Source organism: Ambystoma mexicanum, chromosome 6q, assembly GCF_040938575.1.
Source record: "Ambystoma mexicanum isolate Mex_15411 chromosome 6q, UKY_AmexF1_1, whole genome shotgun sequence".
Taxonomy (NCBI): Eukaryota; Metazoa; Chordata; class Amphibia; order Caudata; family Ambystomatidae; genus Ambystoma; species Ambystoma mexicanum.
The window spans coordinates 1,358,182,296-1,358,209,472 of NC_090937.1; the positions used below are offsets into that span (position 1 = coordinate 1,358,182,296).

Here is a 27,177-nt window from a genome sequence, read left to right on the forward strand (position 1 = left end):
GATTGCCAAACAGGTTGAACACACTGCTCAGTGTATTAAGCAACTTAGCATTGAGATGGACAAACCCGCTGTGGAGAAAACTGCTGTAGGGGTTAGTGTGGTCTCAGGCACGAGGAGTCAACATCAAGGGAGCAAAACATCTAGGGAGATGAAGAATGGTGATGGCAGGAGGTCCCGGAACTTCGGAAGTATAAATGAGAATTGGGATTTACAGATTCACAGGGGGAGGCAATGTGAAAGCCCATGTGATCTGCAGCAGAAGAGATGTGTTAGATGTAGGAGTTCCCAGCATTTTGTAAATTCAAAAGAATGTACTGTAGTATACGTACAATGCCATGTGTGTGTTATGAGAGGCAATCTGGCTAAATGCTGCAGGTTGTCTGTCAAGTCTGGGAGTGTGCAAGAGCATGATTGTGGAGATAAGGATTCAGAATTTTTTTAATGTCAAGGCCAATTCGTATGGGGAAAAGCCTATTCACATAATTGGAGAGATTCATGTTGAATAAGGGTTTTGAGGGAGAAAGACTGTGAGTAAAGTTTTTGTAATCAAGGTTGGTGGAGATCTACTTTCATGTAGCAGTCAAGCAGCGTTGGGGATAAAACTTGATCCCAGCGCTAGGCAACCTGTGTATACATCAATGGGGGAAGCTACAGAGTCGGAGTGCAAGACACGTGATGCCAAGAAAGGGACTCGGGACACCATTGACAATGACATATCGTCATAGGTTTGCAGATATTTGTGAAAAAACTGGGTTGCCTTTTAGAACGTATGCACCCTATCAAGTTTAGGTAGGGTGCAGTTGCTGTGGTAGCAAAACTAAGGACTTTGCCATTAGCATTAAGTAGGTAAGTGGTGGATGAGCTTGAACAGATGGATGATGGGTGAAGATATGTTTAAGATGACACAGGCGTCAGAGTGGGTGAGTCTAATTGTTGTGGTGAGGAAAGCCAATGGAGCAGTGAGGTTATGCATCGACATAAGAGAGTTAAGTAACCATGTCATTGCTGAAAGGTTCCCACATCCTAAGATTGATTACTTAATTTCAGATCTGTCTAGAGCCAAGATATTTTCCTTGTTTGATTTAAAGTTAGCATATCTTCAAATTCCTTGGCATCCTGACTCGTGTGACTTGACTGCGTTCATCACACATGTTGGTATGTTTACTTGTGTGCGTAGGCCCTTCAGGCTTGTGTCGGCAGCAAGTGTTTTTCAAAGAGAAATGCACACCTTACTTGGTAATTTTACTGGAGTTCAATTCAGATGCCATTTTTATCTGGGGGTGTGATTTGGAGGATTGTGATTGCAGTTTATGCTTGGTTCTAGAGAAGTTAGGTGAAGCTGGTCTCACTTTGACAGTGGAAAAGTGTCATTTTCGGAGAAGTGAGGTTGATTTTCTTGGTTACAATCTGTCAAGTGCAGGTATCAAGCCAAGGACAGCACAGTTAAAGCAATTGTGTCTATGCCTACTCCCAAGAGTAAAATGGAGGTCTAGGGGAGCTTGGGAGTCTGACCAGTAAAGGAGTTAGATTTGAGTGGTCCCTGGAATGCTAAGTAGAATTCAGATGTTTGAAGGCATTGTGGCGGTACTGGTACTCAGTGGTTTGAAGGGCAATCTTATGACCATACGTTATACAGATGTGGGTGATTTGGGTCTAGGTGCTGTTTTAGTGCAGGAAGATGTGACAGGAGATGAGTGCACAATAGCGTTTGGATCCAGGACGCTAAAAGATTTAGAGAGGAGATATTCCATAATTGAACAGGAAGCGTTGGCTGTGTTATGAAATTATTAAATTCAAAGTGTACTTTTTCTTTAGGACGTTTATAGTGAGGACTGATCACAAGCGTCATGTCAATTTATTCGATAGGGGAGGCTTGGATGGCATCTCTAGGCACATTATGAAGTGGGTGACAAGAGTTCAGTGGTTGAATTTTGTGTTGAGCATGTGGAAGGAAAGAAGAATGTAGCTGCTGTTGCTCTTTCTCGGAATGCTGTTGTGGAGGAGGGATCTAGTTGGGACGATAGTTTTGATGATGATGTCGGGGACATTTTTAATGTCAATAAGTGTTTTAAGAAATCGGGGTCTTGTAAAATCAACTTCAAATGCCCCACGCTATTGAAGGTGTTACATGCTAGTGAAGTTGCAGAGAAATACCCCTTGCTCTGTGATCAGTGTACCAGAATGGAGGGAGACCCTCCTACTTCACTTCATTTGCAGCACCACAAGAAATTCAATCAAAACACTGATTGTGGTTGTCCTTATTACTTCCTAATTTTTATTAGGTGAAAGTTGCATTCTTCATTATTATGCAAAAGCTTGCCCTTGGTGAGACACGCGTTTCGGCAAAATCAATGCCTTTTTACAATCAGGGCCAGTCCTTATTTTAAGTTTAGGTGGCTTAGGTGATGCTATTCACATCTAGATTAAAGCGGTTGAATCCCACCTCTGAGTCTCATTTGTGTTTTGATTGAATTTCTTGTGGCGCTGCAAATGAAGTGAAGTAGGAGGGTCTCCCTCCATTCTACTAATGTCAATAAGTGCTTAGCAGAGGACAAATGGACCAAATTGTGTGAGGAGGACGAGGTGTACGAGTACATTAAACGTTGTGTTAGGGAGAAGTGGTGTGGTGACTGTGAAGGGATAACAGGAGTCATTATTACCGATATAAATAAATGTCAGTTCATTAAGGATGAGCTGTGTCTTCAAGGAGAGTTGGTTTGCAGAGGAGCGCGATTACTTGTGCCAGAAGGCATGAGGGATGCTGTGACAGAAGTAGGTCATGGAGGTCACATGGGTATCTCTAGGACCAAGTCAGTCATAAGAGCTGAATTTTGATGGCCACAAATAAATGCTGACATTGAACGACAAGTCAGAGACTGCACATTTTTTAAAGAAAGTGACAGTGACCTGCTCTCAAATCTTAACACTAACACCCCATCTTTCCTCATTCTCCTTGACCTCTCCTCTGCCTTCAACACGGTTAACCACAACATCCTGGTCACACGTCTCTGTGACACCCTGGGAATCACAGGCCAGGCTCTGGCATGGTTAATCTCCTTCCTCTCCAACCTCCCATCCCATGTGGAACTTGGAGCCTTTCACTCGACTATCACTCTCTCAACCTGTGGCGTTCCCCAGGGATCTAACCTATCCCCCCTGGTTCTTAAACCTCTATATGGTTGCCACCTTCACCTCTAACTTCCAGTGCTTTACGAATGACACACAAACAATCTTTCAGGCTACCATCAGCTGCCTCCTCCTCCTCCTCACTCATATCTGACTACCTGTCCGCTATTCAGTCATGGTGTGCTGCAAATGACCTCTGCCTCAATGTCATTAAGACTGAGATCATTCGCATTGGGACCCCTGCTCCCGTTTTCCCGCTTTCCCACTTTCACTCTAGCTGGCCTTCCTTAGCCCTGCACCTGCGAAGCAAAAAACCTTGGGGTCATCTCTGATTCCACTCTCTCCTTCTCCTCTCACATATCAGACATCTCTAAAAAGTCAAACTATCCGCTTCACCTCCTCAGATGTACACTACCTTTTCTCATTTTCCCCCAGCGGCTCACTGTCTCCAGAGCCCTAGTTCTCTCCAGGCTGGACTATTGCAACAGCCTCTTCCTCAAACTCCTTTTTTCTGCCCTCGACCCTCTGTAGCTCATCCAGAACAGAACCGTGATACTTATTCTTGGTCTCAAGCCCAGGGACTGCATCTCTCCGACACTGAAATCCCTGCACTTGCTCACTGTGGCTGCAAGGATCAAATTCAAGACCCTTTGCATTGTCCACAATGCTTTCTGTGGCCTGGGACCCACCTACCTTTAATGCCGCTTACCTAAATACTGTCCCTCACAAGCCCTCACCTCATTGCTGTTGATCTGTAACTACGTCCTTCTCTGTAACAAGTGCCACGATGCCTCCGGGCTGCTGAGTGCTATATAAACATGAATATATAAATCTACCTCCAACCTTCTGCGAGTGAGCCAGTTCTCCAAGCAGAGATTTGGTGGGAGATCCTTATCCTCTGCAGGTGCCTCCCTCTGGAATAGACTCCCTGCCGGCGTACGCCTTGAGCCGGATCTCCTGAAAATCTGGAAACTTCTCAAGACCTTCCTCTTCTCCTCCTCCTTCTTTGACATTGAGCAATGTGTAACACTTTCTTGTGTATAGGCGCTATATAAATAAACAATACCATACTATACACAGTGTTGAAAACGAGAGTGCCTCCGTTGGTCGTGCCAACTGTACCGTTTGTTCCATGGAAAGTCATCGCCATTGATTTGTTAAGTCCTTTGAATCTACCAAGAGTCAGGGACAGTTATCTCATTGTGGGTATTGTCAAATGGCCCGGGGTGGGAGTTTTGAAGGAAATCACCTCTGCCAATGTGATTGTGTTTTTAGAAGGAGGGTTTTCCTTCCAGGATTGTCAGTGACAATGGTCCTCGGTTCACGTCATTGGAATTTGAGAAGTGGCTGAACGCCTTGGGGGTAGAGCATCAAAGATCCTCCTTGTACCATCCACAGAGCAACAGATGTGTCAAAAGGTGCAATAGGCCCATCATGAATAAGATGAGGATCGCTGTTGCCAATAATGAGAATTGGAAAGATGCTTTGTTTTAGCGGGTGTTCCAGTATAGGGTCACTCCGCATGCTACGACAGCAGTGTCTCCTTTTGAACTTTTCAGGAGTGGCAGTCAGAGGCATAGCCAGGATTGTCGAACAAGTGGGGTCTGAAGCTAATGTATTTGGGCCCACCGCAGTGATATTAGCCTATGTAAATTCCCACACTACGCTGCTGAGTGGGTATTTACAGATTTTGAGTGGGTCTTGCCCACTCAGGCCCTACCCTGTCTACGCCTCTGGTGGCAGCTGAATACGCTCTTAGCACCTGGATGGCTCTGTTAGTCAAGTTGAAGGGTGATAAGGTGAAAGTGTTGTTGCCAAGAAAGGGAAGGAATTGTGAGAAAGTGGTTGAAAAAGATTATGACAATGCATTGAGTGTGTTCGGTGGGGAAGTTTGGAATAAAGATAGCGTGGCTACTTTTAGGTGAGATTTGTATCTCATCCAGTGTATATTACTTTTTTTAAACAAAAGAAAAAGGTATTACTGAGGAAAGGAGGTGTGTTGTAATGTTAGCTCCTTTCCTCTTGATTAATTGTTTAGTGTTTCCGTTGATTCTTTGTATATAGTTTACTGTTATTCATTCTGTACTACTCATTTCTGTCTAGCTTGGAATTTGATGTCTTCTCGGTCTTCTACGTCACTGGAATTGTTATGGTTTAAGGAAAAGAATGTTTGAATCAGTTTAGAGAGAACTGGAAGTAGTGGCTGCAGTCTTACCTTGGTGCTTCAATTTGAATAATGCTTATCTTGCACCTAAGTGCAGTCTCAGTATTCATCTTTACAATAGCTGTGTGCTAGAGCAGTTTGCAAGGAGGTGTTGTGCAGAGGGAGATATATGCCTGGGGGAGAAAGAAGCTGTTGTGGGTTTCGGGTGTGCAGAGGCTTGTACGCTTAGGTTTAGGATACCTCCTGTCCGGTTTAGGGATTGTGTGGTAGAGATGTCAGGTTGTTTGTAGGTTGGGGTTTGTTCATGGTATCTTTCTGTGTGTTCCTATGTGCAATGTTAGATGTGTGCACAGTGTTGTTTTTTCTTTGAATTTGTTTATGGTATCTTTCTGTTGTGTTACTATGTTCACTGTTGGATGTGTGCACAGTGTTGTTTGTTCTTTGCATTTAGTTTTATTCCCCCCCCCCACCACCCTCGGCCCTGTTGTTTGTGTATTTTAGGGATGTAGAAGTGTAGCAATGGTTCGGGTAGAATCAGAACCCAGAACATTGTGATGCAAGGCTTAGCATGAAATGTGTGTGGGGGTTCTAACTGGCAGTTCGTTGTGACGGTCCGTGTTGGCTGGTGCTCCATGAGGTCCCCAACAATATAGTCTGTTCTCCCTCCATCTGCTGTCTCCATCTTAATTATTTCAGTAGTCTTTTATTTCTTGTCCTGCCCAGGTTGCAGCACCGTGACACAACTTTGCTACAAACAGTAATAAACAGAAAATAGAATTACATACATTTTTTTATATTGAAAAAAACCGGAACATTTCCATTTAATTGACGAATGAATGCCTAGTTGTCTCTCAGAACAACATATCTATGGACAGATGAACTACATAAGAGAACAAACAGTGAGAAAAGCCAAATACTGTCACCCCTTAAAACAATTCGAGCTTACACAGATGCTCCAAACCAGACCATACATAACAGAGAGCCCTGAACTCATGCAAGGCCTTCAGGTACCTAACCAACCCACAAGGACTACACTCATACATCAACTCCAAATCCAAATGCCAGACACTGGCATGTGGGAGATCCTACTGCGATCAGAGCCTCTGCTCGATCTGCATACCTAGTCTACTCCACAGACCAATAGGTTAGCAATCTCAGCTGACAGCAAAGCTCAGGTATTTAAAAAATGCTCATACATCGCTTCAACAAACCCAGACAGGTAGGTGATGGGCAGGGTATGTAGGCACCTGCACCCTTTGCCAGGTCCACTCACCTCACTTAGACCCCTGTCACCTTCCAAGGGAGATAAACTGAGTGCAGTTTTATTTGGTAATGATTGCATCTGTTATTCTAGCACTGGCATGAGAGCTATGAAAAAACATATTACAGTAATTGCAGTATTTTATTTACCAATCTCAGAAGGATCAGGTCTAAAATAAACTATGTATCGAACCTGTGATCTTCAAATACCACTGATTTCTGCCTGGGATGCAAAGCTATTATGCTGGGGTTGTGAGACAGTCGATAAGACTTTACAGTTTTTGATCACTGGTGTCAAATGGAACGCAGAGATCATGTAACGCTGTGCTTTTGCTTTTTAATAACGCTTCTAATACACTGTTTACGTTTAGGAAGCTGAACAGAAGTTTATGTCAGATCTTGCCTCCATGGCCAGAGTGCAATTCAAAGAAGGCAAGCAGTTCATCAACCAGGCTAACCAGTCAGGTTAGTAGTGTGATGTATGTGCATGCATTATAGTAAAACTACCTGCATTTCTAAGGCTTGTTAAGATGTCAGATTGTCCTCGGCTCTCCATTCAGTGTATACATATTGGAATATAATGTACCGTTATTAGGGTAGCTGTCACGTCTTTCAATGTTTTGTTATTGGCATCAGCGTATGAAGACATTGGGGCTCATTACGGGTCCGGCAGTAACCGTGCTGGTAAACCCGGCAGGTAGACGCCAGATTCGTAAACAGTTACCGGCATCTGGCTTGCCAGTAACACCATGTTAATACAACCCCGGCGGCCGGAATGTCAGGCACTGGTAATATGTTGTTCCCCATTCCCATAGAGTTCCATAGGACTCTATGGGAATGGGGACCACGGAAACACTAGAACCGGAAATAATGGAGCCGTTGCTTCCGTGAATGTCTGTGGGCAGGTGCCGGTTCACCCGGCAAGTCAGACCTGCCGGGCAGGAGGGCACCTGCCCCCAGACTTGTACTTTCCTGGTCCGGAAACAACGGTTCCAGTAAACTTATCGGCACCGTTGTTTCCGGACCGGCAAAGTTAGAAAATAGGCCCATTGTATATTCTTATCATTTCTTTAGGCGCTGCTTTGCATTTGATATCTCCATTAATTGTTTTTCAATTTCCACAAGGTCTATTGAAAGCATGACTGCCATACTTAACGTTGGCTCTGTCAGATTAGGTTTGTTTCATGCCAACCATTTCCCTGCACTGCGAAAAAATACCTGTCCAAGTGAATGAAAAACAAGGAAGCAGAATTAAATAGTACTGTTTGTTGAAGTGACTAGCAAGAAACATAAAGCAGAACATTCCTAGCAGTATGTGTACACAATAGAATGCTCAGTTGCTTTTCAATAACTACGCTGCAAGTGCAGCACCTTTTGTTCCTCGTGTGTCCTGAGTGTTCCTTATAATGGTACATGGGGTCTATCCTTGTCAAATGACATTGTGTGGTCTTTTCATCCATAAGGGTTATTCCAAGATTTACCAGTTGATCCGCGCTGCGTGGACCTGGATAGCCGCTTGTGTGGGTGTGGGTGAGGGTGTGTGACAGGGCTAGGGAGATCAGCGCTGCGTGGCCCTGGATAGCCGCTTGTGTGGGTGTGGGTGTGGGTGAGGGTGTGTGACAGGGCTAGGGAGATCAGCGCTGCGTGGACCTGGATAGCCGCTTGTGTGGGTGAGGGTAAGGGTGTGTGACAGGGCTAGGGAGGTTAACAGGGGTGTTGATCTGTTAGTGTGAGGTATAAGAAGGCCGCTTGCTGCCGTGTCCAGTGGTTGATTGTGGGAGTAATATACGATAGAGAATGTGCATAGGTTAGGGGAGTGGGTGGTTGGGTGAGACTGAATGGTTGGGTTCTGGATGTTACCTTTGGTGTGTGAGTTATTGGCTGTGGCTTAACTTGGCAAGGTCCATTCTGTCCTGGATTTAGGTATAGTTTGGGGATGTTGACCCGAATGAGTCCAACCTCTCCTACGCTTGGGCTGAGGCTTCGTGTCTAGACTGACCCTAGGTTTCCATCTGGAGAAAGGGGCGTGGCTTTAAGTAAAATGTATTATTTTAAGTGTGAACACATATTGTAGGTGGAAGACATCACAGAATTAAAACTGAAAGCACAATACAACTAAATAGAGAACATTTGCAGAGCAAAGGCCAGCGGACAAATTGTCACAACGTGTTGGGACAACATAGTTACCAATCTAGTACATCGGGCTGGACATTCCAAATTTCCAGAAATGCACACAAGATAGTGCAGCCCTCTAACCAGAGTGGAACACTCTGTGCAAAGTTAAACACACCCTTTCTGAGGTTCAGAGATTGTATGTACTCCACTTCTGGAACACGAGATGTGAATGTAAATACATCTGTACGACTCTGCAAAACCTTGAATGTCATAATGTCTAGCTTGTAATTCTCACGGATGAAGCCAGTGCAGATCTCTTAATGTGGGGTTCATGTGCTTGAAGGCCAAAACAGATAGCATTATTCTAGCAGTATCCTTCTGCACCAGCCAGAGTGTCTGCATTAAGCACACAGGTAGCGTTGCATTACCCTTTGGTGACTCGCACTGAACCTGACCCAATTTCAGTCATCTTTGTAAGCCCAGAATAATTATTTCCAGATTTTGTAGAATCAACTTATTAACATTTTTCTCCCATCCATGTGGCGATTCGGTGAAACAGCCAGTGAGTAGGAGTGTATCGAATAATGAAATTACTATTCGGCTGAATACCGAATAGTTGGGCCAAGTATTTGGCCGAAGCTTAATAAGGAGCAGAATAGTTCACTATATGGGTGAAGTGTGGTTCCTGCCCCAGTTGCTATAAAAGGTTTCTTTCCTGTATACCTACTTTGTTTATTGTGATTTGGTTTTATAATATTTATAATATTAAACCTTACACAAGTAGATGAATTATTCATATTTTACACAAACATTTGAATCAAGTGTACAATTTCAATCATAAAATATACAAAATGTTCGAATCTTAACATTAGACAGAATCCAAATAAATAAAACACATTTTTGTTAAAATGTTTGTAGATTACAAAAGTTCAAAAAGTTTGATTAGAAACCTGTAAAGTGCTAGTATTAGTGAGCGATTTCTACCTTCCATCAGTCGCGAACACAGAGATTCGCCAGCATATCAAAGGAATAATAGAAAAAACATGGAAAGTGCAATTGCCTAATATTACCACTTTTCTTCAGAGTATATGACAATATGTTTGATCATTTCCATTGAATCAGTCTTCCTGCACAATCTGCAAATACTCGCCACCCTGCTGAGCCCGAGCCTAGTCCCATTTAAAAAACAAAATAAAAAAAATAAAATAAAATAAAATGTATTTAACGTGTTACATAGTTAAACAAGATGAGAAACTTTTCAACACGCAACAGGAAGAAAAAAATAGAACAGGTAAAAAAATGCATAACTCTAACGTGTAGAATCCCATCGGTGCTTTAGCGTACACTTAAAGATAATTCAGAATAGAGGTCAGTATTTTGCACACAATTGTGAAAAAGATGATGCATGCTTTGTTGTTGCCATTCATAAACTACATCCACGTCCCCTCATTGACGCCACCATGTATACCGGCTGCCGGGCAAGCAGGAGTCCTTAGCATTACAAATGCTTCACAACTCATTAGGAGATGTTTTGCAGTTTCGAGCTGGAGTTTCCCAAATAGCCTACAATAGCGCATTGTCCGAGGGAAGTTCGACAAAGCTCTGGTTATTTCAAGAGTCTATACTACATTCATTTTAATCCTTAAATAGTCCCAAACCAGGGAGTTATCCATGTACTGGTGTATATAATCAGGGTAGTTTTCCCGCTGTAGGATATATTCAAGGAAGAAGGCAGGATTACACATCCCAGATAGCTTTACGATTTGCTGGTCGCAGAAGCTTTGATGAATGATGGCTACCATAGTTGATTTAAGTCTATGGTTGTCAAGGCTATGAAAATAACCCAATGCCAGCGATCCGCCGTTGCAGCAATTTGTACCATATGGCTGTTTGGCATGACCCGCGCTGGTAATCGTAGCAACTTCTTCAGCAGTTTAGACTCCAACCCGATAACAGCAACAATGTTGTCAAGCTCCCAAGTCTCAGCTCCATACAGAAGAATCAGAAGGCTCTTTGCAGTGTATAATAGGACCAACATCCCTAAAGAATAGCACCCTCCTCTACAGGCACATTTAGCCAATCCAGCCAGGATCTGAGAGCTTTTTCGCTGTAAGGGGTCAATGATGCGAGTACCTGATAACTGATTGTCGAACAGTACACCCAGGTATTTGTATTCATTGACCACCACCAGTTTAGAGAATAAGGCGGTGTGAAGACCATAACCTTTGTTTTATGGATGTTAATTGCCAAGAAATGAATATCAGAAAATTCCTTAGGTTTTTCAAGGCTGCCTGAAGCCCGGCAGGGGTGAGGTCGAACAGGACAAGATCATCTGCATACCTCATCCACTGCAGGGGTCTATTTCTCAGTTTCAGTGGTATTGAAATAGGATAACTCATTCACATAGGTTGTAGAGCAGGGGGGCGAGGATGCACCGCTGTTTAAGTCCCTGATGAGTGGGGGTCCAAGAAGTTTATCAAGACTGACTTTAACTCTACTCCTGTCATGGAGAGCAGTCATCATAGTGAGGAGCTCTGGGGGACTATTCCAGTTGGCGAGTTTATTCCAAAGCCTGATCCTATTAAACTAATCGAAGGCAGCACTTTAGTCCGTAAATGCTAAATATACTGTGCTCTGGAGGATACTCCAGGCTTGCTGGATAGTGGTTGATGGGGCGAGACTGTTGGTAGTAGTACTCAAACCCTTCTGAAAACCAGTCTGGTTAAATGAGATGAGTCTGGAATAACCTATATTAGTACCTGGCGAGGGCCAATCAGCCAGCAAAAGCCATTCTGATTGGCCCTCGCTGAGTCATTACCAGGCCGGGAATCCCTCTGTTGGGATTCCACAGCCTTTGTCCCGGGCGGGGGGCATGGCAACCCCTCAGCTAATGAGGAGGCTCGAAGCAGGGCCATCCCCGCACGGAGCCTCCCCACGGCTGAGAGGCTACCTTCGCCTCCCCGCCCCCCCGGGGACTCGGGTAAGGCTTTTTTTTTATTCCCTTCCCTCCCCTTACCTTCTTGTGCCTGCGTCCCCGGTGGGGGACAAGGGAAGCCTGCAGCCGCGTGGAGACTTGGTGCCACACAGCTGGAGGCATCCATCGTCCCTCGACAGGGACGCAGGTACGTTTTTTTTTGTTTTTTTCTTTTCTTCCCCGTCAAACACCCAACCCCACTTACCTTCTTTTTGATCCTTTTTCGGGAGTGGACGTGCTGGGAACACTTGTGGAAGGGATGGCCGCCATGGAAAGGGAAAACGGACTCAGTTTTATCTTTCCATGGTGGCCATTTTCTTGGTTGTTTCTATTTTCTTTTTTTTCTGTCACGAAACGTAGTAATGTGCTGTACCCACAATGATTCCGAGATGCCAAGGAGGTTGCGGGCCCTGCGGAGTCACCCTCAATGGTCTTCCAAAGCAGATGAACATCATTGGTCGGTGAATAGCCCACTAAGGATCACCAGCGTGATAACTCTAGTTCGTACTTATGGTGCCTCAACCATTTCTGATAGTTGCTTTTGGACTGGTTGGCTCGCAAAGCAATTTTGAAGGGATTTAAGGCCATTCGTGATAATTCCCCAAAGAAGGTAAGAAGTTCTTTCCTCTTCTTAATGATTAGCTGTTTGAGGTCTCAGTAGTCACTCCGGCATTAGTGTTTCTTTTGACAAAAGTCTTAGAAATGATTGCCTGTTTTAAGTCACCAAAGTCCTTAATGGCGTCGGCCGCACAGGTGCTAAAGTTTAAAAGCTGCCGTTCCTCGCAGTTCCCAATATAGGAGATCAATGCCAGCTGCATGGGGGCCACTACCGCTGTCAATCTACGGTCATTCCAAGACACACGGTTCAAGGTAGAGTTAACTCTCAGCTCCCCTTCTGGTTTCAATGGTGGAGGGTGCGTAGGACAGTTCATACTGACCAAGAGGGGTAGATGATCGCTCTCTAATCTGTGGATCACACAAATGTCATTTACCAGGGAATCGGAATTGGAGGAAAAGGCATAATCTAGGATGCTACAGGATTTTTGTCCAATTCGGGTGTATTGGTGGGGGGAGATCAGATGGCATGGATCCATTGATCATTTTAAATCCGAAGGAGTAAAGAATATTTTCGCACTTGAGTCCCCGCTTACAAAAATGGGCAAGCAAGTCCTCGTGGGACGAAGTGCAGCCTTCACTGTCCGGGCGGGGTGGAGGGCATCTCCTTTGGGATCCTAGAGTTAAAGTCCACACAGATAATACAAGGAAGGCATCCAAGTTGGAGGTGGAGAGCAATGATTTCCATTCAGGTGTAACCAAAGCATGAGGTAGCCTACAGGAAGGGTCATAGATATTCACAATAATAAGATATTTAGGGCCCCCACCTGTGGACCCAAGAGGGAATGAGATTTTTCCCACTAATATGTTGAGCACATTCAAAACTACTTCCACCATGGATAGAGGGCTCTTAACGGCTAGCATTAGGCCTCCCCTGGGACGGCCCCATAGACCCTGAATGGCCGACCTTGCCAAACATCAATACACAGTTCATTGGTAAGCCAGATCTCCTGGAGTGCCACCACAGTATAATCATCTATTTGCTCCATCCGGCCACCACCCTCAAACAGATGATAGTGCCCATGGGTATTCCAACTAATTAGCAGGGTCTCTGGTGCTGTGCTAAGAGCTAGAGGCCCAATCTCTCATGCTGGGCCACCAGCTTAGCCAACTAGGCCCAGTGGGATTCCTCCCCTTGACCATGATCACTGGTCCCCATGCTACATAATATGGGCAACAGTTTGTTTATTGCCGTCTAAGTCCTCTACGTGGGGTGTCCACTCCCATTTAGTAAAGAAAATCTCTTACCACACTCAATTTCCACCATATTGCATTCATAACCCATGCAGCAGAAAGAACCCATATGTTTCAATATATAAGACAGGGTACTGTTTGCAAAAAAGAATACAATTGAAGTGTGCTTGACTACTTGATCACAAATATCAACGATTTTTATTTTGTTGCTCTGGATGTGTCAGAGGGTTGATGCATGGAATACATCCAATATATGTGCACGGTTCAAGAACAAACCGTGTTGGCACAGAAGAGACTCTGAATCTGGAGGGCCTTATGAGTTGTTCTATTTTTAGGGTCAGACGCTCCCCAGTTCGAGTTCAGGGGCAATGGATGCTGGCCCCCCAGTTAGGTCTCCCTGTATGTGTCTGATCAGCAGTCTCTTCTAAGTCAATAGTTAAAACTGTGGAGGGGCCAGTTCCCCAATCAGACTGAGCCAAGGCAAGCGATGTGGTTGTGAATCGCTCAAGTTGGTTAGCATGCAAAGATTCCAGATTAGCATCAAGGACCAGACCCTCCCTGTCTTTGTCAGTGGCCATACTTGGGCAAGATGATTGTAAGGAATTGGCAATCCTCTTCCGGTTTAGGATGGATGATGACTTCGTAGGGTTATTAATTGAAGATTTCCATGGAACGCTGGTAATCGGACAACCCAAGGTTGAGAAGCCCAGGGTGGGGAATGTTCTGATCAGCAGCCAGATCTATCGTCTGAATTTTGGCCGGTGCCCTCAAGTGCACCGCACAGTTGCTTACAGGTAAGAGCCTCTTACTCTCTTCTGTAGTTGGGTTCAAGGGCTGACTAGGTTGAAACATGGGATATAGTGGGACGGCAGGTTTACTTGTACGGAACTTACCAGCCACACCCTTATTCTTTGAGCGTTTCTTCTTGGTTGTCAATGGTTCATACATCAGCACATCTTTAATGGGTTTGTGCAAATGGCCTCGCCAGTTGGGCACTAGTAAGCAGTCTATAAGAATTTCGACCAGTGCCTGCTGGCTATAATCCGGGATCGAGCATGGCAGGCGGTAGTTCAAAGGCAACTGTTCAGAGTTGGTGAGGATTGTCACAGGAGGTGAAGAAGAGGTGACAAGGGTACAAATCTCGGCCATAGCTCACATCTGGCTATGAAAAGAGGTGAGAAAGGTGTCCACTGAGGTCTTGGTCTTTAATAATGGTCACCCTGAGTTTCACACCTACTCATGATTATTTCAGTTTTATTAGTTGGCTCCATTAGTAACGTCTCCAAGATGCTAAACATCATCGCGGACGAGGAAGGTAGGAGAATTAGACGGAGAGGGCAGAGAAAGGCAGTTGGAGCACAATAATGTTGAAGGATGAGGATCCGTCATAAGAGACATATACTTTGATATGTATGGAATCTCACTATCCAAGATAGAGTGGCTTCTCTCATCAAGGAATTTTATAGTTGGGGGCAATGATGGAGATAGATATACTGGCACTGGGCCAGCTACGTTGCATATTTGTAACCATTTCTCTTTTGGAAGATTAAGGCCCTCTTGCAGGGTATCGGGCAACACAGGACTACAGTTGGGATTAGAAGAAGAGGGGGCAGTGTCAATCTTGGGCACTGTAACATTGGTGAGGGATTTTACCACGGTTACTTTTGTCTTGGATTGCAGGCAAGCAAGTGATTTTTAAAACTCCTCCAAAAGGTCCCCTTTGCAAGGCCCACCAACTAGATCACCAGAAATATCGTTTTTGGTTGCAGGGAAGTAAGCAGTCATTTTCTTAACTGCCATATTTCCTTTCGGCAGCCCCCCCCCGCTTCAGTTTGTTAGTGTTTTTAGCAGTTTAGCAATGTCCATTTCATCCAATGTAAGGTCAAGGCCTTCTTCAAAGCTTGGAGGCTAACAGACCTCATCTAAGGAAATGATGGGCACTGACTGAGTGTCCATAGTGCCTAATTTGTTCAATGCAGCACGTTTCGCTACACGTGTAGCAAACGGGCAACCGCCCGACGCTTCAGTGTAAACAGAATGAGGGGTTATTGGCCCGTTCTAGAGATGGAAGAGCTAATGGCAATGAATACAGCCTGCCAACTGCTCCAATAACAGGGAGGACAACGAGCAACCATAGGGGGAAAACAAGCAAAGGAACTTACTGGTCCAAAATGGCATATATAAGAATTATAGCCACAAGACTTTACATGTATTTACATGTATGTATCGCTACCTTATACATTTCTGAAACAGAGCATCACAGCAACTCCATAGCACTTTGCACAAGACACTTTGGGGAAAATGGTGTGCTAGCAACACATAAAAGCCCCCTTGTTGGCCCATTTGTTGGTAACCCAAGCGGACACCCCGTGCTTAACACCACAGGGAAAGCCACTTGGGCGCCGGCACTAGCACCAATGCGTATTATTGAGGCTAGACCTGCGGCAGCGGTCTTGGGTCCAGGCTGCAGGATTTCACAGAACCAGCAGAGGACCACATGCACACAGGACCAGCACAGGACCTGCACACAGCACCAGCAGGACCAACTGGCTAGAGGAAAGGCCCCACAGCATAGCCACGAACGTAGCCAAGAGCTGTCAAGCCGCACCACAACATTCACCTTTACAACACTCAGTGAGTGGCCGCTTCCGACACCCATTACATTCTAAGGTTGGAAGTTGGTTGAATTTGAATCGTATGTAAGTGGCTCAAGCAATGTTACAGGGAAAAAGATGTATCTAAATAAACAAGATCTCTTTCTGGCGAGTCTAGAGTACTCTGTATACAAAGAGTAGTTCCCCCATTTGATCAGTCATATCAATACAATCAACCTGGTAGTGTTTTTTAAGTTTGGTTACGATTATTGATAAGTTCATGATAATGATGTTATTCATATAGCGTTTACACCTAAGCGCTGTACATAGAACAGATTTACATAAACCATTCATCCTTGTCAGTGCCAATTATTTGCAAAAGTACTACATTTATCAAAGGACGGAATATAATTGTCCAATAAGGCTATATTAAAGTCAACAAAAATAGACTTGATCGGGATCAATGATTTCGGAGTTAATGCATAATTTTCTCCCATGTAAAATAGAATTGAGCGATACAAACCCCAACTTGTGTCTAGTGACAGTCAGGAATCGAAGAGATATGCCTAGCATTTGTTTTTCCAAATGATTCCCTTTAAGGAGTTATGGTAAGGACCCAAGTCTCCAAGAATCACTTATAATCCATAAGTCAATGTTGGAACATTTTTTGACTGAATAAAGTTTCATTGCTTGCAGTACAGAATAGTTTCATAAGTTACTATATTTAAATTATTATTATATATATAATATAATTATTTTAATTGGGCTAACATAGGCACCATGCTCACTCTCAAGCACTCCCCAATCTCACACAGTGAAACTATTATAGGTGTTACATCCCAGAGCGTTGCTGGAAGAGATTCTTTCCAGTTTGCACTCCTCCACTGACCAGTACATCTTTTTGGGTGATCGTTTGTTGAAATAAACAATGACCTTGGATTTATTACCATTCACGAGAAGGTCATTGTCAATGGCATAGGAAAAAACGTTGTGACTTTCCTCTGTAAACCATTTGGGGTTAAAAACCACAAATCATCTGCAAATGCTAACCAGTGTAGTTAACTGCACCCATGTGTACAGGAAACACATTTAGGGAGTCCCATAAGTTATTGATATCAGTGATATACAAGTTAATAACCATCTAAGCATGGCATTGCATTGGATGCATTACTCATATACTTGAACCTCGGCTGCCTGAACGTCCATGCTTCAGGAATGGTATGTGTCGCAGGATATCTTGATGTACTCCCCTCCGATAGAAGGCCCACAACAAAATCCAGTTAACCATGCAGGTAGAGTTTGTTTTGGTGCCAGGAGAGGGCTCTGAACCAGGCTACTTTCTCCATAACCTCTGTTCTGGATTTTCTACTTTCTTTGGCCTGTATATTGGCACTGTAAAGGGGTACCTTGCTGCCAATTCTGCTTTTAAAAAGACGCCAGGACAGGGCACTTTTTTTTTTTTACGATCCCGACAGTCATGCAATGTCTGTGGGCTCTGTGCAATCACTTTCCCGAAAGGCTATGATCTGGCTGGTAAGGTGTTCTGATGGACCTTTTCAAATCTGGCCTGGTTGGCAGATTTTAGGAGGCCACCCTAGTTATTGTGAACCGAGAACTCTGCGAGTTTAGCCAAATCCGATCAAGGTACATGTGGAAGAGTGGTCAAGGCTAAGTCTCAGTAGAGGTGAGTGGGGTCATAGTCCACATAGTGAAATACATAATAATTTTACTTAGAGGGGTAAGTATAAGAATACTCTATTTATTGTGGGCCAAAAAAAAACACACTAGGAAAATCAATCAAGCCAGTAATAATATCACACAACAATCTAAATATAAAACCTATGTCCTGTCGCAATTGGTTAATACAATGCATACAATTCACCAATACACCTGATTGGGAAGGTAGGCAATTGTATAACCGGTTCACAGGAAAAGTAGCCCTAACTTGGAGTCCAACCCTAAGTTGAATGGGGCCTTGTGCCCAAAGGTTCACAAAGTACCTTTAGAAGAAGGTTCCTGTGGGTATGAAGATTGTTCCAGAATTGTTTCAAAGGGATTTACAATTAAGACATATACTTTTCCTACTTCTAAGAGAAGCTTTTTCAGCGAACATTTAAAATTCAATGGGATGGAATATAAATCAAAGTTCTTCACAAACTTTATAATGGAGGAGATAGGGTGATGGTAAGTATTGCCACTACTCGCCACCCTTACCCCGATTTTCCCAAAGAACTTGGCAGGTGGAATAAGGGTTGCTGAAGGACAGTCTTCCCACTGTTGGATCCAATGGAAGATGCCCCATAGCTGCAGGAGAATGGACGTTTCCGCTCGGTTCCAGGGGCTGGGCGCACCCCTTCTGAGTGAAGAACGCAGCAAGCACTGTTGCAGGATTCCTCGGGACACGATACCAGATGGGGGATTGGCGGTTCCAGCAACAGTCACAAACAAAGAAAGCCTTCCAGAACAGGACCTGTCGGAACAGCAACGCTTCTGGCATGGTAGCCCAAAACGGAGCTGGTCAGTCCACTGGGTGGTCCAGGAACAGTTTTGAAGGCTTCAGACTGCAGGATTCTGAGAAGGTGTTGAGATTGCCTGGTCTCACCATTCCAAAGGGTCGAAGCACCAGCAAGCGTCTTCTGAGATTAGGTAGTCCAGCAGGGTTTCAATGGGACAGCAGAAAAGAATGGTTGCCAGATTTCTTCAGTATTCGTCCCTGGGTCTTCTGTCATCTACACAGCTACACAGGATACTTGGCTCCTCTTCTGATCTGCTTGAATGGATAGTGAGTGATCAAATACAGCCCTCCAATAGCAATGATCTGCATCACTCATGCATACCAACAGTGGTCCAATCAGGGACACTGTGGGGTTGACTCATGCATGGACAGTAGACCTACTGGCACCCGTTTGTGGATTGGGACCAGACAGTCCCATCTCACTTCCTGATCCCATACACACATGGCATGCACTAGATTGCGAAAAAAGAAGCTTTCCCCTGGCGAATGCATGACCATTAAGGGGAATTCCTAACCTGAGAAGGCAGGAAGAAAACCAAAGAACAAAATGGCCAAAGAACAAGCGCAAATCTCGTGGCATGGCCATCTTAGGGCACTAGCCACAGTAGCCAAATGCGGTAAACGTGAATGAGTTAACTAAAAATATAGCAACAATTGTAAAAGTGTAACTGCTGACACCAGCTTGACTTTAAGCACATTTAAAAGTAACCAAAATCCTTTGATGTGAGTCTATGGTGATGCAAAAGTATCCGATCGCACTACATTAAAAGAGGATGTGGGCAACATAAAAAAGTTTGTCAAACAGGTAACATGCCAAAAGGGAAACATAGTTTCCCAGTGCTGAGAGTCTGATGGACTGGTCAGCTTCCCCATAACAAATAAGCAGAACGCCCGTGAAGTGAAGGTGAAGGCTTCACTTCTCTGCAAATGGTCAGGACAAGGTGTAAAACAAAAGCAAAACATGTAGGGGGTCCATAGAATATGGAGGGAAAGTTGCAGTAAAGAGAAATCTTTCTTAACACAAGGACATGCCTGAAGGTTTCAGAGCCCATTCCAAAGAGGGCTGGCGGCCACATCAACTCTGCATCGTGGAGTCCTTCTTCTGGACATTTGTCAGGCTGCTACGTGGGCATCTTTACACACACGCTTGGATTATCATTCTGGTCAGGATGATTGTTTGTTTTTGGATAAGGTAGTGTCCTTGTTATTCTCCCTCCTCCAGGTCTATGTACTGATATGGGAGTCTTATCAAAGATGAGGATTCCTTGGGAGAATAGAATCGGAAGAATAAATAACTTACCTCTTGGTAACGTTCTTTCAGATGGATGTTCCACCCACAGATTCCTTATTGCTCTCCCTTTCTGCCCCTCTTTGCAGATAGCTAGTACACCTCTGTTTGTGTCAGCATCAGCGTTTTAGGTAAAAAGGGGTGAAACTAATGTCAGGGAGCACATTCCTCTATATATACCTACCTCCATGATCTATCTGGCACGTGGCACTTAGAGGCATTAGCCAGAGCCAATGCAGAGCCATGCTGTGCCCCTTGGTGGCGGAAAAGTATTCTGAAGAGCAACTGCTCTGGGAGATGAATATCAAAATGAGGAATCCCTGGGAGGAACACCCATCGGAAAGAACTTACTGAGAGGTAAGTCATTTGTTCTTCTGGGTAGGGTGCTCTGGTGATGCCCACTTAATCTGTCTTTTCACCTGCCTCCACTACATTCCCATGAACCCTTCTCCTGACTGTACGAACATGGGTATATCTTGTGGTATGGCCTGCAATAAAGTTAAAAAAGCGTGCCTCAATAAAATAAATGCAAGATCCACGCAATGTGAAAGGAAGCAACCCAGAGTTTGGAACCAAAATAAAGGATTGATGGTGTTGCTATGGATTTAAAATTTAGCAAAAAATAGATGTGGATGATGTTAATAGAGTCCAAAAATGACCTCCTCCCGTTTGTGGGCAGAGTGATTCTCTCAGAAAAGTGAGATAATTTTTTAGGGATTTCTGTTGCTCACTATATCGGGGTAAATAGTTTAAACACGTTAGTGTGCACCATTAAACGCAACAATATGAGTGACATGGTCTCAAATAGTAGAAGCAGCTGATATTTTTGTTTAAGGGATGCTGAATTACAGACCAAAACAACAGACACAAGACACTCGAAGAGAAAAGTTCCTACATTTAGAAATTCTGTCAAAGTTGGAATAGGTTAAGTGGTGGGTGAGAATATCTTTGACCAAATACTTGCAACAGAATCAAATCCCCAGAGGATTTAGAATCTGTATTTTATCACCAGTGGGTGATACGGATCTGTTTGATTTACAAGCAATTACTATCCTTCAAGAGAATTGATCAGTAATCTAATACTATAGGCAGAAAAATCACACGAAAAACAATAGAGAAACATAAGCAAGAAATTGAGGATATGAAAAATATGTCGACTACAAAGATTACACAACTATGAAGGACATTTTGCACAAATATGAAACAATTAAAAATGTAAAAAAACACACAGAAATAAAGAATTCAACTTGCCTGTGCTTATAATACAACAATCTACTAAAAACCTCAATTGCACGTTCATAGCCATCGTCCAGTGAAACTGAAGATCCTTTTAGTGACCTCAGATGATACAATGTGTGCATATATATATTTTTTAAAAGAAAGCAGATGCTTCAAATGACAATCTCAGTTTTCCAACAACAAAGCAGTATTAGACAGAAACATAATGATATGATAATGATGTGTTATTTATATAGCGCCTTAATCTAAACCGCTTTACAGAGCACTTATTTACATACACTATCACCCAACCGAAATTGGTACTCATCCTACACACCACTTCAGAAGGGGAAGAAGAAAAGGAGGAAACTCGCAAAGATAATTTTAAAACATGAAATGATTACTCCAGCAAAAGAGAAAAGTGTTTCAAACAAAGGCATGATTTTGGAATCCTAGTTCTCAACAAAGACTTTCCCTTAGTAGCTGCTGCTAGATGTAAATTCACATAAATAGAGGTTTATATGCATAATTTCACTTGAAAAAATGAAAATGCAGGAAATGTTTATGCATAAATCATTGGTTGGAAAAGTGGATTCAGAAATAGAAGAAATTTTGGACTTAATCATTTGTTTCACTGGGAAGACCAATGACAGTGGTTTGAAAGCTAAATCCAAATGTAGTCCTATTATACTTATATCAACAGTCATATATGTTTTTTTTTTTTACAAAACATGTCTGCATACTTTATGCAACTTTCTAATTGATCAGATACTACTAAATGGCATACCGTTTCATATAATGAGAGATTAGCTTTAAAGAAATTGCAAAATTACAGCACTATAATAATAAAGGAATCTTATACATGAGGAAATATAGTTATGACTAGGCTAGAATATATTGAAGAGGTAAATAACTTGAAAATAATGGTGATTATGTCAAATTGCCTGTGGATCACAACCAATGTTCCCTCTAATTATTTTTCTATATGTGCGGAACCGGCTGGCTGTTGTGCGCACATTATTTTCCATCTGTGCAACTGACTAATGAGAAAAGCCACTTTGTGAGCAACCGTCGCAGAAGAGAGTTTGGAAAGGAATTTCCTTTTGCCATTCACAGCAATTCTTTAAAAATCTTACAACACTTTTTACAAACACATAGGCTAAAATAAAATGTCATATGTGATTATACAGAAAACTCATCAACCAGTCCAAGCCTTCAATATCTGCAACAGTACCTTGCAAACGTACTTCTGTGAAGAGAAAAAGGTTAGCCTCATTACGAGTTTGGCAGGAAGTGGTAAAGTTGGCGGTAACTCCTTTACCGCCAACTTTACCACTATGCCAAATTACAATTTTGGGCCTTGAGTGGAGGATTTGCCTCCAGGAAAATCCTGGAGGTGAATCCTCCAACTCAACGCCGAAATCATCAGAATTTCCACTGTGGTAATTACGCCAAAAAAGCCACATTGAGCCCAATGGACTCAATATGGACTCAATATGAATGGGGAATTACACTGCCATCACCAGTTGTCATTCTTTCGGCAATTCCTCTGGACCAAGTGGCGGTAACAGTAATTCATTTGGGCAGTATCTAGTGGATTTACGCTGGGATACCAACCCAGGTTGTAATGAGGCCCATGTTATGCCACTGGAAAATCACTCATTTGTGTTACAAAACACAAAGATCTCTTGTCATAACTGATGTGGTTGTCAAGAAACTGACAGAATACCTTTGCTGATGGATTCATGTGTCAAAAACATGCTGTAAGGAGTTCAAGTGCCACTTTAATGAAGTAATTTAGGGTCCAGGAGAACGTGCTTCTAATATTTTGTGTAAGGATGATAATTGCATCAGAATAACTGAACTTTAAAATATGATGATCCAAAATTCCTGTGCCTCTGCTTAGTATCCACATTACGTTCTACTGTGGGTAGTGATAACACCAGCCTTAGAGCTAAGAGGCAGATGCTCCATGCATTTTTACTCCCTAAAAAAGGAAAATGTGCCTAGCAAAAACGATAAACAATGAACATATCATTGCTTCAACCCACAAAGCTCCACTGATATTGTTTCAAATTAGTAATCAGTAGAGCAGAGGCATAGGATGGAAGGAACTCTAATAATATTAATGCCCGATCTCAAAAGGAATTTTATGGTGAAAGAACATGTTTCAATAAGCAGAAAGTATCCCTATTGTCAAAGCTAATTTCTTTTTTAGTCCCTGAAAAATCATTTGACTCCAAGTAGGGAGCAACATCTGGTTAGAGCCCTGCTTGTACCCCGGACATAGGGAGTGACATGACAGGGCACATAATAAAGTATATCGTTTTGCCCACCCTTCCACACCACAGCTTAGATAAAATTAACCAAGAGCCTTACTGAGGATTATTATGGAGCCATGTTGAAAAAAATCACACAGATATGCCTTTTAAGTTAATTGCATCAATTCATCAGAGATACCACTAATTGAGTGCCTTCTTCTGTAACTATGGGTCACTCTGCTGTAATTCTTTGTGATTAGTTAAATAAGATGCAGGGAGATGCTAGAGACTGCAGACACAGAACACATGGTTTTATTTAAAAGCCCTCCCCAGTATAAAAAAACAAGAAGGTGCTGTTGTCTAGATGGGTACTAGAATTTCCTATCTTTAGCAAATACGCAACACATTTCCTTCGATGTACTGCTGAAACGTCTGACGTTTTTGAAATTTGCTGCTTTGTTCATCACCCGCAAGGAGTGATGCTCCAACCCATACCCTTTCCAGGCGCTTGTGCTAGCCTGCAAGTCTAGTTGATATAGCACTGTAACAAGTGCTGGATTGAAGCAGTAAACACTCACTGGGATAGTTGCAGACCCACCATACAGTGCAAGCAAGGCATATTTAAATGCCTCAACATATGATGTGCATTTTAAGAATGTCATGACTCTGCATGTACACAATTCCTTTGCAGTACATACAAGATTCCTTGCAACATACCCCTCCCTTATATCATTGTGTAGGATTACACATGTGCTCAGTGAAACTGTTTTTGTATAGAAGTGAGTTACCTTATAATGTGTAAAGGTCTATGCCCAAAGGAACACTGAACACTTGGAAACGATGAACATTGTCTGAATATCCGGTGCCCTGATGCTATGGACAAGTAATCCCAGTCATAGTGCATACCCATTATCCTGTGTCGGCTAAGTAAATGATATTGCAATGTCACTCTCCACTTATAGGGTAATGTTAGTAATGCTAAAGTAGGAGACGCTGAACATTACATTTATCTTTTCAAAATCTTAAGTGGGCAAATTAATATTTGAGTATTATAATGCGTTAACTTACAAGGGGGCCACTTCAAAGCACTTGCGTGACATATGTACAAAGAAGAGGAAGTATGAGATTTGGTTACACATCCAAGTAGCCTGCCTGCTTACTTACAGTCAGTAACCAATATTTGAGCTTGTAGTTCGATTATATAGTGTGGGTGACGATTTTGGTAAGGCACAATGAGTAACAGAAATTCTGTCGCGTGAACGTTATTCATGTTACAACAAACATAAAACAAGTGAATGTAGGTACACGTCTGCTAACCTTTCGCATAGCCAAGAGAGGAAGAGTCAAGGTTGTACGGTAGTATCTTAATGTACTCTGGGACAGAAGTTGGAGTCAAAAAGTAAAAGTGTGGTAGAGTGAGGTTTAGGAGTCATGGGTGGGGAGGGAACATTTTTGCTTAATGTGTGCAGGCATATCTTGGTTAGATTCTTCTGTTCATGGGGCCAGTTTTTCATATTCGTTTATAACCTCTTGTGTTGTATTTTGCTGTTGGGGATTTAAGGTGCATAGCAGTGTAATGCAAGTTAGCAGAATATCAAGACTCAATTTCAGGTAATTGATGTGGCTTCTGCCTCATTAAATCTTTTTGTATAGTTGAGAATTGTCTGTGTGAGCTGCTAAAAATCTTCTGAGCGTCACCCAGAAGGAAGCTGGGCAAGCGCACATGCGCACAGCTTAGAGGGAACATTGATCACAACCCATTACTATTACATGAAAAAAAGAAAATAGCTTGAATGGAAAATGTTAGTTTTAAATAGCTGGATGAATACAACTACACGTACAATCTATTTTCATTGAGGTCGACCATGCATTTTGCTACCAAAAATCCAAAATACTGGATGGACATTTCCTGTAAGCAGACCCATCATGAATGGCATTGGTTCATTAACTGGTAATGTTGCTAAATATATTGATTCATTTATTAAACCATTTGTGATTCTTATGGCAGTTTATTTTTAATGTCCATTCTTTATTCACCAGCATTCATATGATATAATATATAATATGATATGATTTGATAGTTTATTCATATAGCGCCTATACACAATGTGTTTCAAAGCGCTTCAAGGCAAGGGAGGGGTCAACGGAAAGTACAATGACATTCTTACAGGCCATCAACAGTAAGGATGTGAAATTAACTGTTGTACTCAGCCTGGCGACATTGCAAGAGCTAAGACATGGATAAAGAAGGGTGGGCGAGAGTGGGAAGGAAATGGAAACAGACAGGTGACTAACGTACTAGGCCTCACAACATTTCTGGTAGAGTAGGAGAAAAACAAAAGGTGAGAGAGAGGGGTACAGAAAGGGAGGGGAGGAACAAAACAAGCGACTTTCGTACAAGGCCTGACGACATTTCAGATAGTGCTAGAGGTGGGGTGGGGGCAAAGGAATAAAACAAGTAATTGGGGGGGGGGCAGACGAGGTTGGTATTATACTAGGTCCAGGGACAGTTCTGATAGAGTAAGTGCATAGAACAGAGAGTAAGCAGTCAAAAAGAGTGGAGAAGCAAGAGCATTGACACCAACAAGACATTCAAACTATCAAGAATGTTTTAAAACACAAATTCATTAGTCTAACATGATTATACAACTACTGGAATTTACAATTCACAACGTTTCATTGTTTAATGGGTCTTTTTTTCAGGAGAAGCAAGGTACGGCAAATGGTACAAAATTACATAGGATCATTTAATTTTAATTTTAAGATTTCATCTTATGGAAAAATACTGGGCCAATTTATTATCATTTTGTTAATATGGTATGGTACAGTGTCAGATTTAGATTTATTCAATAATAATATTAATGCAATGTGAGTGGTCTTGTATAATTCCCTTTTGCCACTATTGGCGGTCTCACTGCACGTGGCTCTCTAAGAAAAGGAGAGTGTCATTAGGTGGACAGTTGGAGAGGCCAATGCGAAACCTGTTTTGTTAATGGGTGCAGGTCACAATTACCCAGTTCTTGTTTGCCGATCTGCTTTCAATGGGTTCGGCATAGAACCTTGGATGCATGTCATCCATAAGAAAGAACCCAAGATCTGTGTCTGATTAGCCACTGATTTGGGAGTGTGTGATTGGGTTAAATAGGAAAGTTTAGTAGCGATTTGTTTATCGTTGATGTGCTAATAGCTGGCCTCTTGTCTCCATCTGTGGAGGGTTTCTGTGTGTGAAGTGTAAGGTGCTAGGAGATCTTGGTTGTATGTTGGTTAGCTGAGGGAACAGTGGAGTAAGCCTTACACAGCAACACAATCTGAAACCCTGCACTCCTTTGCAAACGGGTCCCATTTCACTAGCTCACAATTGTCACCTGTCAATCCCCTCTCTCACTCTCTCATGAGGAACACAAACAAGCATCTGTGAGTTGGCAGATGACGAAAAAGGGCAGTCTGGAAACTCCAGACATTACCATGAGCGTACATGCAATGGGTAATGGGTGGTAATAATGATTAGTGAAAAGGCTGCTTGAGATTTGAGGGGCACAGTTACTGATTTCAGCTTCCATAGTAAGATGGTTGGCAGGCTGAGAAATGCCTGAAACTTCACTCTAACATGCTCAGTGGCCTGTTGGGGAGTTTGTCCATCGATGCAGGCCAAGGCATTGGTCAGGGACGGGACTTGAATCCCTGTTTGTTTCTCCCAGAGGTCTACCCTGCTGTCCCCAACAGACCCATACTGTTCTCCACTCACACAGTCAAAAATGACCACCCCCTCAACCCCCCGGACCGCAATGACTGAAACTCACTAGGTATTGAGCTTCAGGACGTCAATTTCAGTGATGATGGATGCAACCCTGTA

General features: G+C 42.9%; 1 protein-coding gene across 3 annotated transcripts in view; it reads left to right on the forward strand.

Moving 5' to 3' along the window:
• EVC (EvC ciliary complex subunit 1) overlaps nucleotides 1-27,177 on the forward strand; it is a 946,714-nt gene that overhangs the window by 845,056 nt on the left and 74,481 nt on the right. For all 3 annotated transcript variants that reach the window (XM_069631973.1, XM_069631974.1, XM_069631975.1), the window contains one exon: nucleotides 6,922-7,015. In XM_069631973.1, the coding sequence (XP_069488074.1) occupies nucleotides 6,922-7,015 (94 nt within the window). The remainder of the gene's footprint in view (nucleotides 1-6,921; nucleotides 7,016-27,177) is intronic.